This window comes from Bos indicus x Bos taurus, chromosome 8 (genome assembly GCF_003369695.1).
Source record: "Bos indicus x Bos taurus breed Angus x Brahman F1 hybrid chromosome 8, Bos_hybrid_MaternalHap_v2.0, whole genome shotgun sequence".
Lineage (NCBI taxonomy): Eukaryota > Metazoa > Chordata > Mammalia > Artiodactyla > Bovidae > Bos > Bos indicus x Bos taurus.
In genome coordinates, this window is record NC_040083.1 from 61740163 (window position 1) to 61755997 (window position 15835).

A 15835-nucleotide genomic window follows, 5' to 3' on the forward strand; every position below is an offset into this window, starting at 1 on the left:
TTCTGCCTTGATACACAACAAAGCTTTCATTTTATTATTTGGCTAGGGTTTGACCACATTAATTACAGTTTTTTTTCAGCATGGCTGCAAGTAATTGAGTTCCCAAAAGTGACTGACTATTGGAACTGATGGCTTTTTAAAAGCATAACTACCACAGAAGTCAAACGGTCAACTCTCATTTTGTCACAGAAGATTTCTGGGGGGTAAGATTGGAACAATTCAGGACAGGAAGAAGCATTTTTCTGGTTTGAAAATCTGAACTCAAAATGGGATTATGCTCACATTTGGAGACTGCTTTTGAGATGCGGGTGTGCCTGGCACATACTACCTCACGCATTTGCTGCCTCAGTGGTTTGATCATCACTTGTGTCAGAACTCATAAATTGCCCCAAGTTTTTAATCATTGTTATTGGCACAAGTCTACCTACCTTAGAGGATACACTGTGGAAGCCTCTTCGAATCAGTTTCTAACACCAGGTACCAGGGATTGCAAAGTGCCTACCTGGTCCTGTGTAAATGCGTTTTCCCCCGGGAGGCTGTGTTCAGCCAGGGCGGGCTATACACCTTAGTGTCAGGTGGAAATGATGGGCACACAGCTACTCTGAGCAAGTTGAGGGGTGGGAAAGAATTGTACAAGAGAGAAAGGGCCAGAAATGCAGAAAGCTGCGGGGAGAAAGAAAGAGAGCTGACCAGGACTTCAGAGTTTATAAGGCGCATCTTTGTCCACCTGGACCAAATGTTTAGTCGCTTTGGCCAAGGGGGGCTGACATGGTGGGGACAACTGAAAACTCAAGTTGGCACCACAGGGAGAGGGGACACTGCAGAGACCTCTCCTCTAATGCCAAACCTAATCGTCCTTCTCTCTTGCTGTTACTTCCCAATACGTTATCATCCTTCTAGGCCCTGCTCACACGCCACCTCCTCCAGGAAGCCTTCCAAGATGCCACCAGTCAGACTCACTTTCTTCTTCCCTTATTTATTCCCTGCCACACTTCCCTCTACCACAGCCCTCACCTATTCTTGTCCCTCTGTCTCCCTATCCAGCTGGAGGCCTGGTGCCCAGCGGGAATGCAGCAGTGACACCTAGGCTGCTGACCTGTCACCCCTGCCCTGAAAGTCTGTGCTGAGAATGTGACAGGCTGATCCCCAAACCGCCTGGAGCTGTGAGCAGCGTGTGGATTTTCAAAAGGAAAATAGCAAAAAAAAAAGTTCTAATTAAAGCATTTCTAATAAGCCAGCTTTGCCAAAACCAATTGTTTCTTATATTCCTCCTGAGTGAAGCGATCCTTTTTTTAAAAAGGCATTTATAGTGGCAGAAAGCACCCTAGGCTGGAAGGAGGTCGGCGGCTGCTCACTGTTGGGGGGTGGGGTGTGCTCAGCAAAGGACGGGTTTGAGGCACAAAATGTGTGCATATGTGAGTGTGACACACACTCAGACACAGCAAAACATCATTTTTATAGCTTTAGAATTTGAACTGTGGGAGCAAAGATGAGAGCTATAAAATCTGACATCCGATTTTATAAATCTGCAGCAAATACCAAGAACGTTTATGGAGAAAATGAGAGAAGAAAATATAGTGCTATGGGGCTTCAGAAGGGTAATAACCCTGGATGGGAGTCGAGACATCTGGGCTCCACCAGCAACTCGCTGCGGGACCTTGGGAAGGTCCTTTTCCCTTCCTGCGCCTGTTTCTCTCATGCGAAAGCCAGGGTTTTGACCTGGATGATTCAAGACTCTTCTGGTTGCAAGGGCCTGAGGGTGTGGGGAACAGGAAACCTTGAGATTTTACTGAATGAAGCTGGGTGCTTCAAGCCCCACCAGATGCCTCAAGGAGAGAGCTGGTTATATTTCCTCTGGGGAACATCCAGCTATTTACTTAGCTATTAGCAAAGTAAGACCCCCAGTTCTTCCCTGGGGAAGGCACAAGTTTCTATAAATAACCCCACCTGCATTTATACAGCCACTCGGGAATTTACAAAGAGATCTCCCTTCCGCTGTGTCCCTGAGCCTCAGGGGTGAGGCTCAGAGACGTGAAATAATTCGCTGGGTGACCCCCACAGCCGGTGGAAGCAGTGGGATTCAGGCCCTGGTCCCCTGGCCCCTGACTGAGTCCTTCTCCATGTTTCTGTCCCTTCTCTGATGGCAGGTACGAGGTCTGTAATCTGTCACCACGGCCTGGGCCTGTAGTACCCACGTGTCCTCCCAAGTTCCCAAACAAGCCATTCCCAGATGGCTTTTGCAAAAATATTGTTAAATAAATCCTATTAACAAGATGTTAGAAATGTGACTGGAAAGAAATGTTTTTCACATTTTGAGACCAGTGCTTCAGAAAGGAAGCTGTCCCAGGGCATGAGAGGCTTCCTGGCAATGAATGGGCATTTGGAACCGCCCCCCGCCCCAGCCCCGCTCCCCCTCTGCCACTCGGCAGGCGAGCCACACAGGCAGATTTATGTGGCTGATACAAGATAATTAAAAACCAGCTGGAAATGTAATCGGGGTGGCTCAGACACTGCACTAGGGAGCTCTCGGGGGAGTAAAGGGCAATGCTGTGTGCCTGGCTGGGAGGGGAGTCGTGGCAGGTCAGGAAGGGAAACCCCACCCCATCAGTGGGCACCTTGGGCGCTGCCAGGCTGGCAGGTGCTCTGGACAACGGGCTGGAGTGTGAGTGCAGGCACCTCTTGCCTCTGGGTTTGGGGCAGCAATTGGGGCAGGGATGAAAACTCGTCTTGAGTTATGATGAGTTTCCTGGGTTTTTCAAAACTGAGAGTTCCAGGTCTGTGTTGCAGCTGGCGGAGCCACCACTTACCCGGCCGTTCAGAAATCGGAACGAGGCCCCAGGCTCCTTGCTCTTTCTCATCCTCTTCAATTCTACCAAGACATGACCTCTGTTTACTCCCACTGCCTGAGTCCTTCGCTGAACTGTTGCAGCCTCCTCAGCAGCCAGCCCTCCATCCTGACCTGCCTTCCAGATTCAGCGACCATCAGATGGGGCTTCTGAAAACCTCTATCTCTAAAGTTCACTATTTTCATTTCGTCTCCTACACAGAACATTTGAGGAGCCTCTTGTTTTGCCTACAGCAGTAGCTCCTAATTGCACCATTTCCTTTAAACCTTTTAGAGAAGGCGAAAACATGCTGTCCACTAATTGAGCAGAAAGTTCATTTTCCCTCCATCAGCCCTGAAAGGATGTGAAACCCTCCGTGTAGCAAGAGCAAAGATGCAGACACCCCCCTCCCCTGCTTGCTCTTTGTCTCAGGCTGACACAAATGCTGCCAAATCTCAGGGCCTGGCTGAGAAGCTAGGAGGCAGACAAGCGTCTTCCTCTCTCTGGCCTTAGTTCTGCATGCCTGTTGAGGTGGTCATCATCTTCAGGAGCTGATGAGGAACTGGCAGATCAGAGAGGTTAAGTGACTTACTCAAGGTCACACAGTCATCAAGAGGGCAGCCTGGATTTAACATGAGCTCTCAGCTCTCAGTGATTTGTCTCAGTCATAGTAGTGCAGGATTTTCTCCAGTGGCAGCCTGTATGAACTCTAAGATCCTATCACCGTAAAGGGGAGTGGATGTGGGCATGGACAGTCAGGGCAGGGGACTGAACCACACCCAGCTCTTTTCTCAATAACCTATGGCTGTAACAAAGTCTGTAACAAAGACAGTGAGCTACCACTAACTTACTGCCTGCTGGGCACAGGCCAAGCACTTCACATATATCGTCTCTTCATGAATACCTCTGTAAAACCCATTTTAATAGATGAGGAAACCGAGGCTCAGAGATGTTAAGTCCCTTTGTCCAAGACCATCCTGCTAGTAAGTGGCAGAGCTGAGGTTCAAAAGCCCATGCCAGACTGATCCAGAGCTCATGTCTTCTGCTACACTGAGCTGCCTCTATTCTGGGGAGATGGGGAGGATGTTAGTGATTGGATCTACTGAAAACTGGGTTGCAAAGTAGGCAGCTTCTCTCCTCCTGGTCTGCTGTTTCCTCAGCATGGGCAGCTCCTTACTCTGCCCACTCCCAACTGTCTCAGCCCTCCTCATTCCCCAAGGCCCAGGTCAAAGCCCTTCCTTACCCCACCCTCTCCTGCCATCGCTGTCTGCCTGGAATCAGCCAGCTACCTTATGCCAGTTTGCCTGACCCCCGCCTCTCTTTCTTTGGTATCCCCCCTCCTCCAGCCCTCACACCCACCTGGCAGCTCAGAGAGGTACAAAGTAAGGGGGGCATGGGGGCAAACAGCCAGGAAACTAGGGCCCCGGTCATCGGAGCTGGGCAGTGCCCCGGGCAGTACATACCTGCCTTTCTTGAAGCCCTCAAGGGCAGGCTGGGGAGGAGGGCAAGTGGGTAGGGAAGCCTACCTATGGGGCAAGAGTCCCACATTCTGGGGCAGGAGGTCATGCTGGGTAGGGAAGCCCACGATGGCTTGGAAGCCTCCACTGTGGTCTGGGAGACCACTCTGGGGGCTCACCCATGGGAGCAGCCATTGTGGAGCTAAGAGGACAAAGCCTCAGACGCCCACTCAATAAGGGGTGCTCAGATGGCAGAAGGAACTGGAGTCCGTGCTCCCTCTGATGATCGAAGGGCGAGCAGTCTTTCCGCGTTCCCCCACCTCTCCCCACCCCACAAACTGTTATTATTTCTTGCTCCTGGCTGTCAGCAGCAACAAACTAAGATTAATCACTTGCTCGCCTGCCTAGACCCAGACATGCCTACTGTTTGAAAACTCTCTCCTTTACCATATAAATCAATGAAGGGAGAGGAGAAGGAAAAACAACCCTAACAGAAATGCGCCCCCCGCACCCCTGGAACACAGCCCATCGTCTCCTCTGGCCCCGCCACACGCACCACCCTCCCAGGAAGCATCTGTTGGGTGAAGACTGGCTGCCCAGCAGTCAGCACAACCTCCCAGCTCCAGGTGGGAACCTGAAGGGCCTCGTTTGGCAATCAGACCAGGAGGCATTTTCTTGATAAATCGTTTCGCCCCCTCCTCCCCACCTGAAGAAGGAGGTGGGGCCTTCCCACTGTCCTTAGGATGGAGCAGAAAGAGAAGCTTGTCCTGACCATGGGGACCTTGACCTGGAAGCAAATTTATGAATCAAACGCTGGACCCTCTTTCTATGGGCACTGGGGGTGGGGACAAAGACACCGGCACAAGTCATCCAGAGGCAGCCACAGCCCAGACACACCCCCAGGGTGTGTGACCCGGTGCAGCCTAGTCCACCATGCTGGCTCCGTGGCAATTTCTAAAGGCTCTGGGAAAGCTGGGAGGAGTGGAGACTGCATATACCGAGTACTTGCTGTTGGTCGGGCCTGCTAGGCTGCGTTAGTTTTTATAAGAAGTTCATGAGAGTGGCCTACATAGCTTTCCAAGTGATGATCAGGGAGGTAAATTCACGTGGCTAGAATCACACAGCAGTTAAGAGTGGAGCAAGGATTCGAATCCATGTATCTCACTGGTTGCAGAGCCCATGCTTTTCACTCTTATATCTTTACTTTTTTAAAAAAACAAATTTTGGCCACACTATGCAGCATGTGGGATCTTAGTTTCCGACCAGGGATTGAACCCGAGCCCTTGCATTGGAGGTGCAGAATCTTAACCACTGGACTGCTAGGGAAGTCCCTCCCTCTACATCTTTAAAAGTGATCTCCCACGGGACTCCCGCCCACTTCTTGGACTGTGCTAGCTTTGGTGGCATGTCTGTGGACATGCGAGGGCACAGGGAAGCAGAGTGATGTTCCACCCAGTTCATGAATGGTTCTAGAGCACAGCTCTGGGGACATGACTGCAACCCTGCTCAAAACCCTCAGGAATGCTCCCTGATGTACAGGATAGAGCCCCAATTCCTCAGCTGGATGACCAGTGCCACCTTTCTCCTTGGCTCCTGCCAATGTTACTTGTTATTCTCACACAAGCTCTGCATTTTCCTGTCTCTGTGCCATCTTCTCTGCCTGGCTGTCCTCTCTGCCCTGTCCACAGGGCAGCCTTCCAACACCCTCTCTTCTGGTTCCTTCCCTCTTTCATGGACCTGAGCACTTTCTGCCTTGAAAAGTGAAAAAGTGAAAGTGTTAGTCACTCAGTCATGTCTGACTCTTTGCAACCTTATGGACTGTAGCCCACCAGGCTCCTCTGCCCATGGAATTCTCCAGGCAAGAATACTGGAGTGGGTAGCCATTCCCTTCTCCAGGGGGTCTTCCAGACCCAGGGATTGAGCCCAGGTCTCCTGTCATCTGAGCCATCAGGGGAAGCCCACTTTCTGCCTTAGGTAGCCTTAAACATGTTCTGTGAGTATTTGAGTTACCAGTATAAATGCCACTTCTTCCCCACTTGGGCTATGAACTCCTGGAGACTGGAGCCCAGTAATTGACAAGAAACTGAAGGGACAGAGCTTATGGGCTGAGGAAGACTCTTGAGAGATTGGGGCTGAGTTGCAATCTGATGGAAAGGTCAGAAATGTCTCTTGAGGTCAGAATCTGGGCCACATTTGCAAGGTTGTTGCGCAGTTTGCCTGTGGGGATTTGAAAGCTGAAGGCACCTTTCGAGGCCTCCCTGGGGCTGTGTACCCTACTGGGGATGGCAGCTCAGGGCCTAAAGAGAGCTGGGCTGGGCCCAGGTCAAAGCAGCAGGGGCATCTCTGCTGAGGCCAGGAGGGTCACTCTGTCTGTCCCTGTTCCCAAGCATAAGAGGAGGCCCTGGGTGCTCTCCTACGTCCCAGCTGTAAACCCTCCAGTCTTTGAAGTCCTGTTTCCCTCATCTTGTCCAGATTCCTTTGTAAAAACTCATGAAACTAGAACTTGCAAAGAGTCATTCATAGTCCAAAGTGCCTAAAGAACCCTTTTAATGAGGTTTTTTTTTTTTTTTTTTAAATCCCTTTCTCCCACTGCTTGCCTTTCCAGACAGGAAACTGTGTAAGAGGGTGATGTTTTCTTGCCAACTTCTAAGAGCTCAACCTTTTGCTTTCCTGAGGCTAGAGTGAGTGTACCAGGGGTCAGTGGTGTGTGCTGGCGGCCAGTGGCCCAGTGCCCTGCTGGGTCAGGCTGGAGATGGGAAGACGGAGAGGTCTGCAGAAGGGGTTGAGGACAGTGTTGAAAAGTGACAAGGCAGGACCTCTGTGAGACTGCTTCATGGTGGGGGCCGCTGCCACGGAGGGATGTGAGAAACTGAGGAAGGCAGGCACAGTCTTGGATTACCATGGGTGCAGGGAAAAGCTTTTGGTGAAGGGGCAGGTGGGTGGCTGCTTGGCCTGGTCCAGGGATCTGACTGGTCCCCACAGTGGGATGCAGACACCATCTCTATTGTCTGTGTGGTCACTTGCAGCTGGGTAGCTGGGTCAGTCGTGAGTCCCCTCTGGGTCTTGGCCTCCTTGGCCACAAAGCCAAGGGACTGGACCAGCTGGGCATCTAAGGTCACTAGAGGCTCGACACTGATGATGAGGGTGGTGATGTCTGCCCTGACCACCCCATAGGGCTGTCCCGACATCAATATGCAGGTTTTCTAAAACTGTGAAGTACTGCGAGTACTCAGGGTGGAAGTGAGGTTTAAGCACATGGCTTGATGCCTGAGGGTGGCCCCATCACTAAGAATTGAGTATCAGCTCCTCTGTGGGGCTTGAACCGTGCCTAGGCTCTTCTGCATCTCCAGGGCTTTGTCTGGCGTGTCCCCTCTACCTGAGATGCCCACCAACTGTCCCTTCCTAGGGAATACCTACCCTCTCCTTAAGGTTCAATGTACCTCTGCCCTGCCGCTTTTCCAGACCCTCCCACCCTTATGCCAGCTCCGGCCCCCAAGCCCTCTGCAAGCAACAAGGCCCAGACTGGGAGCTCTTCTGCCTAGGCCAGACTGTCCTCACCTCTGCTCCCGCCTCTGCACAGCCTTGTGCCTGGTACCCAGGGCTCTGATAAATATCTGCCAAGGGACAGATGGATGAGCTCTGTCCTCTGGCGTGGAGGGGTGGAGAGCCCTGTCCTCTGGGGCCACAGACCCCAAACTCTCTCTCTTCCCCAGAACACCCTCACAGCAGGACCCAAGGCTCACATGATAACATAGCCAGAATTCCAATGTCAATATGCACTGCAATCCTGATAATGCCACTCCCCACCCCGCCCCTGCCAGGCAGCCTTCGGCATCAAAGAGACCCCAAACCTCCATGGTGGCTGGCAAAGCTGGCACCTGCCCCAAGCAGCTGGGACATTCAGTACCAGGGCAGTTCCATTTGGGGTTGAGGTGATGAATGCCAGGTGTCTCTCCCTGATTGGCAGCCTGGCTGGTTACTAGGGCTGCTCTGGAAAACAAGCCCAACTTCCCTTAGTAGGTTGCCCTGGCCCAACCCTCCTCCCCAGCCTCCTTTGAGGGAAAGCTGACCAGGTAAGACCACCCCTCTGGCGTTTGGGATCTAATGGCTCTAGACAAGCATGCAAAACTAAACCCTCTACCTTGGCATCCGTGGGCAGAGACCAGTCATCCAGACTGCACTTCCTGATAATGAGAACAGACAGGACGGGTGCAGGAAGACAAACCCGGGCTTGATGGCAGAGTGCTCTGGTCGAGGTCCCAGTACAGGCCCCCCCTGAGCTGTGCCCCCCACCTTCTCCCCTTGCCCGGGAGGTGCAGGGGATCCGGCTACAGTAAGCCAGGGGAAATCTGGAGAGCCAGGGACACTGATGGGCCTCTCTGTCTATATGGAGAACAGCATTGCCTCTCGTGCACAGGTGAGGACACAGGCTCAGAAAGGTGACACGGCTGCCGAGGCCACGAGGTCAGGGAATGGGAAAGCCCGGCCCCTGGACTGTAAGCCTGTGACAGAGCAGGAGGGTCGGGGAAGGGAGCAAACCTGGGACGAAAAGGGAACTACGCCCTTAGAACCGCGACACGCACACTCTTCTGAAGACCCACCTGTGAGCCAGCACTTGCCTCTGTCCGCATGACGGATGGCACGGGCTCAGGATGCTGGGGGGTGGACCCTTCGGGCCCTGCTGGTGTGAGTAGTTCCCACCCCTGGTTCAAGATCCCTCGTGTGCTCCCAGTGAATAAACAGAAGCGAGATGGGTCCCTGACACGTGCAGGAATGACTGGGCTGGAGTGGGGCGCCCCCACCCCCTCCTCTGTGCCTTCAGCCAGTTCTCTAGGGAAGACGCCTCTGGCCTGGTCCCAGATGACGGAATTCCAGGAAGAGTGAAATACACTGAGGAGCTCAGAGACAGCCAGTGTGATGAGTGTGTGGAAGACCAGGGAGTGGGCAGTCTATCCGGGTCAGCAAGGAAGGATGGATGGTGATATGGAGTCCCATCTCTGATGTCACTCATCTCTCTCACCTCCTGAAGCCCAGAAAGGCACAGTTCACCTTGAGGCAGGAAGGTGAAGATCTGGAAGCATCATTCATGGGCACCCGGTTGCTAGGTTACCTCGAACAGTGGGGGCGGGAAGAGGCAGCATGGAGCAGTAGGGAGTTCAAGACCCCTGACCCTGGCAGCACAGCAGCTGTGTGCACCTCTCCCTGCTGTTGCCCTCTCCCCTAGGCAGGGACAGCCCTTTGACTTTGGCCGCCATCAGCCCAGCTACAGTTTAGCATACTGAATTCTCCTTGGCTGTAATAAAACCGGCCTGATTCTAAGCTGTCAGGCCTGATGGTGGACAATGAAGTATCCATGTGTCGCTTGCCCTGAGTGCCCTCCCAGAGGCTCAGAAATCCCCTCGACATCCTCCCTGGCAAAGCAGTTGTCCAGCTCCTGGTTGCACATCCCCAGTGATGAGACACTCACCACCTTCTGAGGCAGCTCTGATTCCTGATAGGCTTGAAGGGTTAGAGAACCGTACCTCTTGCTGACCTGGAATCCACCTGCCCATAACGCCCCATCTACCACTTCTGCCCTGATGTCCTTGAGAGACCTGTGGTTCCTCCATGTCCCCACACATCCTCCCTTCTCCAGGCAGACTTCCGGTGCCTCTGTTTCCGGCCCAGGCTCTGCTCTACAGTTTGTCACGGTCCCTTGCAGGTGGGGTCAGTCATGAGCAGAGAGCCCAGGCCAGTCTCTCTCTGCTTGTGTGCACCGACCCTACTGACCTCATAGCTGGCCTGCACAGGGCTCTCCTGATGCGTCCTGGCAGTTCTCTCTGCATCACCTGGCCTCGAATAACAGCAAGCTGAGTAGAAAGAAAGCAGGCAGCTGCTTGCTTTCTGGTGGTCTGTGCTGGCTGACCATTGCTCCCAGTGGTCTGTGCTGGCTGAAGGACCTGGGTTTATATCTCAGTTCTGTCATTAACTCTTTAAATCCCTCCTCTCTCCCAGTCTCACTTTTCCTATCTGTAAAATGGGTTTTAGTCAATATGTTGGCTTCCATCCAGCAATAGCACTGAAGGATGAAACCCTCAATCAAAAAACCCTTTTCTTATTTCAGGGTCACCTATCCTGAAAGCAACATCTTGTGGATCACAAAGACCCAATAGTTTACAAAGCAACTGCAGGTGATCATGTCAGCAAGATTCTTCCTGGCTCTCTGTGGGGTTCCTTACAACCTTCGTGCGACACATAAAAGAGAGGCTTTCCCAACAGTAGCCAAGAACATAAGGAAAAGGTGGTTCCCACGGGGGCAGCAGGAGCAGTGGGGCGTCAAACACCGGGCCTTGAGTGCTGACCCAGCCCACCTCGGGTCAGCCCTGGTCCCTCTCTGAGCCTCAGCTTCCTCATCTGCACAATGGGGACAAGATGTTTCTCCTCAAAGGGCTGTTGTGAGGTTTGAAGGAGGGACGAGGCACGCTAAGTGCTTCTACAGTCCCTGGCTCACGGCAGATGTGGAAACTATTCTTGGATATTTAATATAAATCCTAGGAAAATGCCCCTCCTCTTCAAGGGAGGCAGAAATGGAGAATATAAAAACTTCTCTGTGTCCCAGAAGAATTAGATCAAATTGGAAAAGCAAGGCGTGAAATAACTCATGCTGGCAAGTTTCCCCGGGGGGACACTGGCGGGTCTTTCTGCCTCAGACAGCCGGGCCGGATCGCACATCGCGGGAGGCTGCCAAGGGCCAGGGGTGGCCGAGGTTACTCACTTCAGGGAGAGGGAGTAGTCATGCCTGCTGGTCTGGCTGTTCCGGACAAGGTAGCTACACTCCTTACAGAGGCGCAGCAGGTTCTCAGCGTCGCCCCTGCTGATGGCTCCGTGATACCATCTGCGGAGAAGAGATGGGGTCAGAGTTCAGCAGGGATAGACCCCCACCATTGACATCCTGAAACCCATCTGCCCCGAGGAGGCTCAGCCCCACTGGAGGGCGGCTGTGGCATCCTGGGCCTCGTCACTAGGCCGCGTCCCTGTGCGTGCAGATGTCACGTGTGCCTGTGCGCACGCGCGTGTTCAGTCACTCATTAGACATGCACAGTGCCTGCTGCATGCAGGTCTTGGGGAGAGTGTGGTACGCAAACCTGGCCTCCACACCGTGAGGCACACAGTCTCGTGTGGATGCCACGAAAGACACGGAGCAGGGTCACCTGGCTTGGAGCTGGCGGGAGGGACTGCTGTCTTAAGCAGCAGCAAGGGAAGCCTTCTGCAGGGGGTGACATTTCAGTATGGGCCTGAAGGAGCTGAGGGAAGATGCCACAAAGGAAGAAGCTGGAAAACAGCATATTTGGCAGAAGAAAGGCAGCCAAAGCAGGATGCCTGGCATGTTTTGGAAACAACAAGAAGGCCAGTGACGGCTACAGTGAGACAAGGGGGCGGTGTGGGCGCTGAGGCCTCAGAGGCCCCGTGGCAGGGCTGGGTTGGGGGCCTTGTGTACAAGGGGACTCTGGTCTCTCTGAGAGACACAGAAGCCATCAGAGGGTGCTGACAGGCGGGACACATGCTGGCTCTGCGACACCTGCGGGACAGAGGGCCGGTGCTCGTCACTCAGGAAAGCAGGCGGTGGGGTGGGGTGGCCAAACCAGTGCTCCCGCCAAGTGCATCTGGCATCGACCGGGCACGTGGCAACCCCAGCAGTTCTGCTTCCGGGCAGCACGTGGTGAGCGGCAGAATCTCATGGGAGGGGCGCCATGGCAGATGCCTGGCTAAGGCCCCGAGTGCAAGACCAAAGGGGGACGTGGGTTTTCAAGATTGGAAGAGTTGAACTTTAAGTTTCAGTGGCAGAGTGAAGATCCTAGGACGCTGGTCAGTAGGTGTACTCAGAACAGGTCTCTACTTACTTACATTATGGTCTCTGAGGGATCGGGTCAGTGGGAAGATGGCCAGAGATGTGGTTAGGAAGGGAACCAGAGGTGCCAGTGGTCAAGGATAGATCATGCTTTGGCCGCGGAGGCACAGACCTGGCTCTGCCACTGGCCAGTTGGGAGTCTGGGGCAAGAGGCTAAATCTGAGTGCATCTCAGTTTCCTAACTTAGGGTCACTCTATTCCTGTTTGGGGGTTGTGAGGATTAAACAGAATGATGCATTGAAGGGCTGATGGAGAGCCTGCAATGGGGTGAGTTTCAGCAACTGGCAGCTACCAGCATCAGCCAAAAGAGAAGTGAACTTGCAGACAGCCAAAGGTCACTTCCCCAACTACCAGTATTTCAGGCTGCTGCTGTGTAGACTGCATTTAATTTTATACCTCCCCCAGGTGTATGGCAATGGCACCCCACTCTAGTACTCTTGCCTGGAAAATCCCATGGACAGAGGGGCCTGGTGGGCTGCAGTCCATGGGGTCACTAGGAGTCGGACATGACTAAGCGACTTCACTTTCACTTTTCACTTTCATGCATTGGAGAAGGAAATGGCAACCTACTCCAGTGTTCTTGCCTGGAGAATCCCAGGGACAGGGGAGCCTGGTGGGCTGCCATCTATGGGGTCGCACAGAGTCAGACACGACTGAAGCAACTTAGCAGCAGCAGCAGCAGCAGGTGTATGGAGGAGCCTGCCTCCGGGACCTGGCCCAGGAGTGCCCTGTGAACAGTACCCGTGAGAGTTCTGGTACAGACGTCCTGTGTGGAGAAAAGCATCACATTGCCTTTCTCTGCACGTTCTGCCATTTATAAGGCAGTGTTCTAAACAGTTAGCAGCAGTGAAGATGACATAATTATAACCTAAAAAAAAAAAACCAACTCAACCAGCTCTAGGAAAGCAAGGACTGCAGAGTGAGAGAGACGTGAGTATCCCCGTCCAATGAGCTTGTGACAGAGTCACTGATGGCCCAAGAGGTGACCACTCACAGGTCAGACCCGGGGCTGGACATCTGGAGGGGGACTCACTGAGGGAAAAGGCGAGAGGAAGTGTACACTGCAGACCCACCTTCCTGTCTATACTTAAACAGAAATTAAGAGGATGTGACGCTAGGAACTGCATGGGTTGCCATAATTACAACACTCCCAGAGATGTGACAGGCCAGTGTATGTTTAAGAAAAGATATGTGAGACGTGGTTAGACAAGGATGGAGCTGACTTTCGAGATGAGAGTTAACAGTTTGGCCAAGGTGGTTTTCCAGGAAATTTCACCTGTGTAACACAGCCCCAGTGAGCTGACAAAATGCTGTTCTATTAGCCAAGCAAGTTTCAGCTATTTGAAGCAGAGCCGTCCTCAGGGAAGGCCAAGAAGTAGTCTCCAGGGAGGCGCTGCCTGAGTCCAACTCCCAGAGCACAGGACAAGTGGCTCTAAGAAAGGCGGTGGCAGATGGGCCTCGGGGGTTCTGGATCCTCGTTAAGGGTGATCCCTGGTGGGTAAACAGGATAAGCTGCTGGTTCCTTCCCCAGCTGCTCCAGCCATTCCACATGTAGAGAAAGGCAGGGGACTCGGGGTAGAGGATCAAAGGAGAAACAGGAGGAGTTGGGGAGAGAAGAGGCAAAGGACACTCAACTGGGGGATGGGGAGAGGGCAGACTGTCAGGATGAGGATGGCTACCAGGAGACAGGATGGGCCTGGCTGGCAACCCCTGGGCCCAAGGAGGACCTGCCTGAACTGAAAAGAGAATCCAGGCAGGAGGCCATCTTGGGGATGCACTGGACTTTGTAGAGCTGGCCACTCAGGCCTGAACCATGGGAATTAAGATTAATTAATTAATCTTAATTAATTAATCTCCAACACCCATGAGATCATCCAATTATTTACTCACCACTTACTATATCCTTGTTCTCAAAGGGCTGATGCAGGCAGATAGAAAGTCAACCAACAGATTCAGGAAACAATTTCAGATAGTGACAACTGCTATATAGGAACGCTGGGTTTGTGATAAGGCAGTGACTGGGGTGAGGGAGGTGCCTACTATGGAATGAATGGACAGGGGGGCAACCCCGAGGAGATGACATTTGACCTGAGAATCTGCACTGAGAAGGAGCCAATCATGTGAAGAGCCAAAGAAAACACGTTCACTGCAGAGGCAGCACCAAGTGCAAAGGTCCAGAAGCAGGAATGAGCCTGGGGTGTTCACAGAGCAAAAAGGTAGCAAGAACAGTTCAGTGCTGTGACTGTGGGAAGTGGGACAGGATGCGGGTGAACAGGAGGCGGGGCCCAGTTCCCCGAGGCCGTGTGGGCCACAGGAAGAAGTCTGATTTCATTGTAAGCATAGGGAAGGCAATGAGAGTTTTAAATAGAGATGTTAAGAGATACTTGCTCTGGACGATTTTACAAAAGGGTAGACAGGCTACCCTGAAGAATGGCCAGAGGGGAAGTGAAGCAGGAAACAGGCGAGGAGGCTTCTGCAGTGGTCCAGACGGGAGGACCTGAGATGACAGGAATGGATGGATTCGGGATGTGTTTGGATGGAAAACTGGAAGTTAGTAACGTACTAGATGCTGGTGTGACACCAATAAAGGAATCACGATGACTTCAGGACTGTGGCTTGGGCAACGTGGTAGATGTGATGCTGTTGGGGTGGGGTGGGGACGGTGGGCAAACTGGGGAGCAGCGGGTGTCCAGGAGATCAGGAGTCCGGTTTTGAACGTGTTAAATTTAAGATGCCCATTCGTCAGCCAAGTGGAGATGCCAAGAAGGCAGCTGGCCGTAGGAGTTAGGAGTTCTGGGAGAGGTGTGGGCTGGGGATGGGAACTGGTGACTCACCACCAGCATCCTGAGGAGACTACCCAGGGAGAGCACGTAGCTGGAAGCCGAGCCCTGGACAGTATAACCTTCAGGTCAGCTTGAGGTGAGGAGCTGGCGGGGGAGGCAGAGGAAAACCGGGAGCAGAGAGCGTCTTAGAAGGAGGGAGCCGTCTAATGTGCTGGCTGCCACAGGGGTCAGAAGAGGTCAGCTGGTTACCCGGGCAGAAAAGGGAAGCAGATTGGGGTGGATGAGAGAATGGGAGGTAATGGAAGGGAGAGCGAATGCACTGACTGCTCTGTGGGGACTCTGTTCACCGAGGGGACAGCTACCTATTCACCGAGCACCTATTATGTGCCAGGCACCAATCTAGGCACTGGGCACGCAATGGTGACCCAGACAAGCTCCTGCCCTCATGGAGGTTACATTCCCAACAGGGGCTGGGGTCAGATGGGGATGTCTAGTCAAGATTTATTTATTTATTTGTTTTAAGAAGTTCATAAAGAAGGCTGAGCACCTAAGAATTGATGTTTTAGAACTGTGGTGCTAGAGAAGACTCTTGAAAGTCCCTTGGAGAGCAAGGAGATCAAACCAGTCAATCCTAAAGGAAATCAAGCCTGAATATTCACTGGAAGGACTGATGCTAAACCTGAAGCTCCAAAACTCTGGCCACCTGATGTAAAGAGCTGACTCACTGGAAGAAACCCTGAATGCTGGGAAAGACTGAGGGCAGGAGAAGGGGGTGACAGAAGATGAGATGGTTGGATGGCATCATCGATTCAGTGGACAAGAGTTTGAGCAAGCTCCAGGAAATGGTGAAGAAAACAGGGAACTCTGGAGTGCTGCAGTCCA

General features: G+C 52.8%; 1 protein-coding gene across 1 annotated transcript in view; it reads right to left on the reverse strand.

Annotated features, from left to right (window-relative positions):
* The window catches only part of SHB (SH2 domain containing adaptor protein B), a 138865-nt gene that overhangs the window by 13663 nt on the left and 109367 nt on the right, over nucleotides 1-15835 (reverse strand). Inside the window, exon 5 of the mRNA XM_027549704.1 lies at nucleotides 11037-11156. Within this exon, the coding sequence (XP_027405505.1) occupies nucleotides 11037-11156 (120 nt within the window). The remainder of the gene's footprint in view (nucleotides 1-11036; nucleotides 11157-15835) is intronic.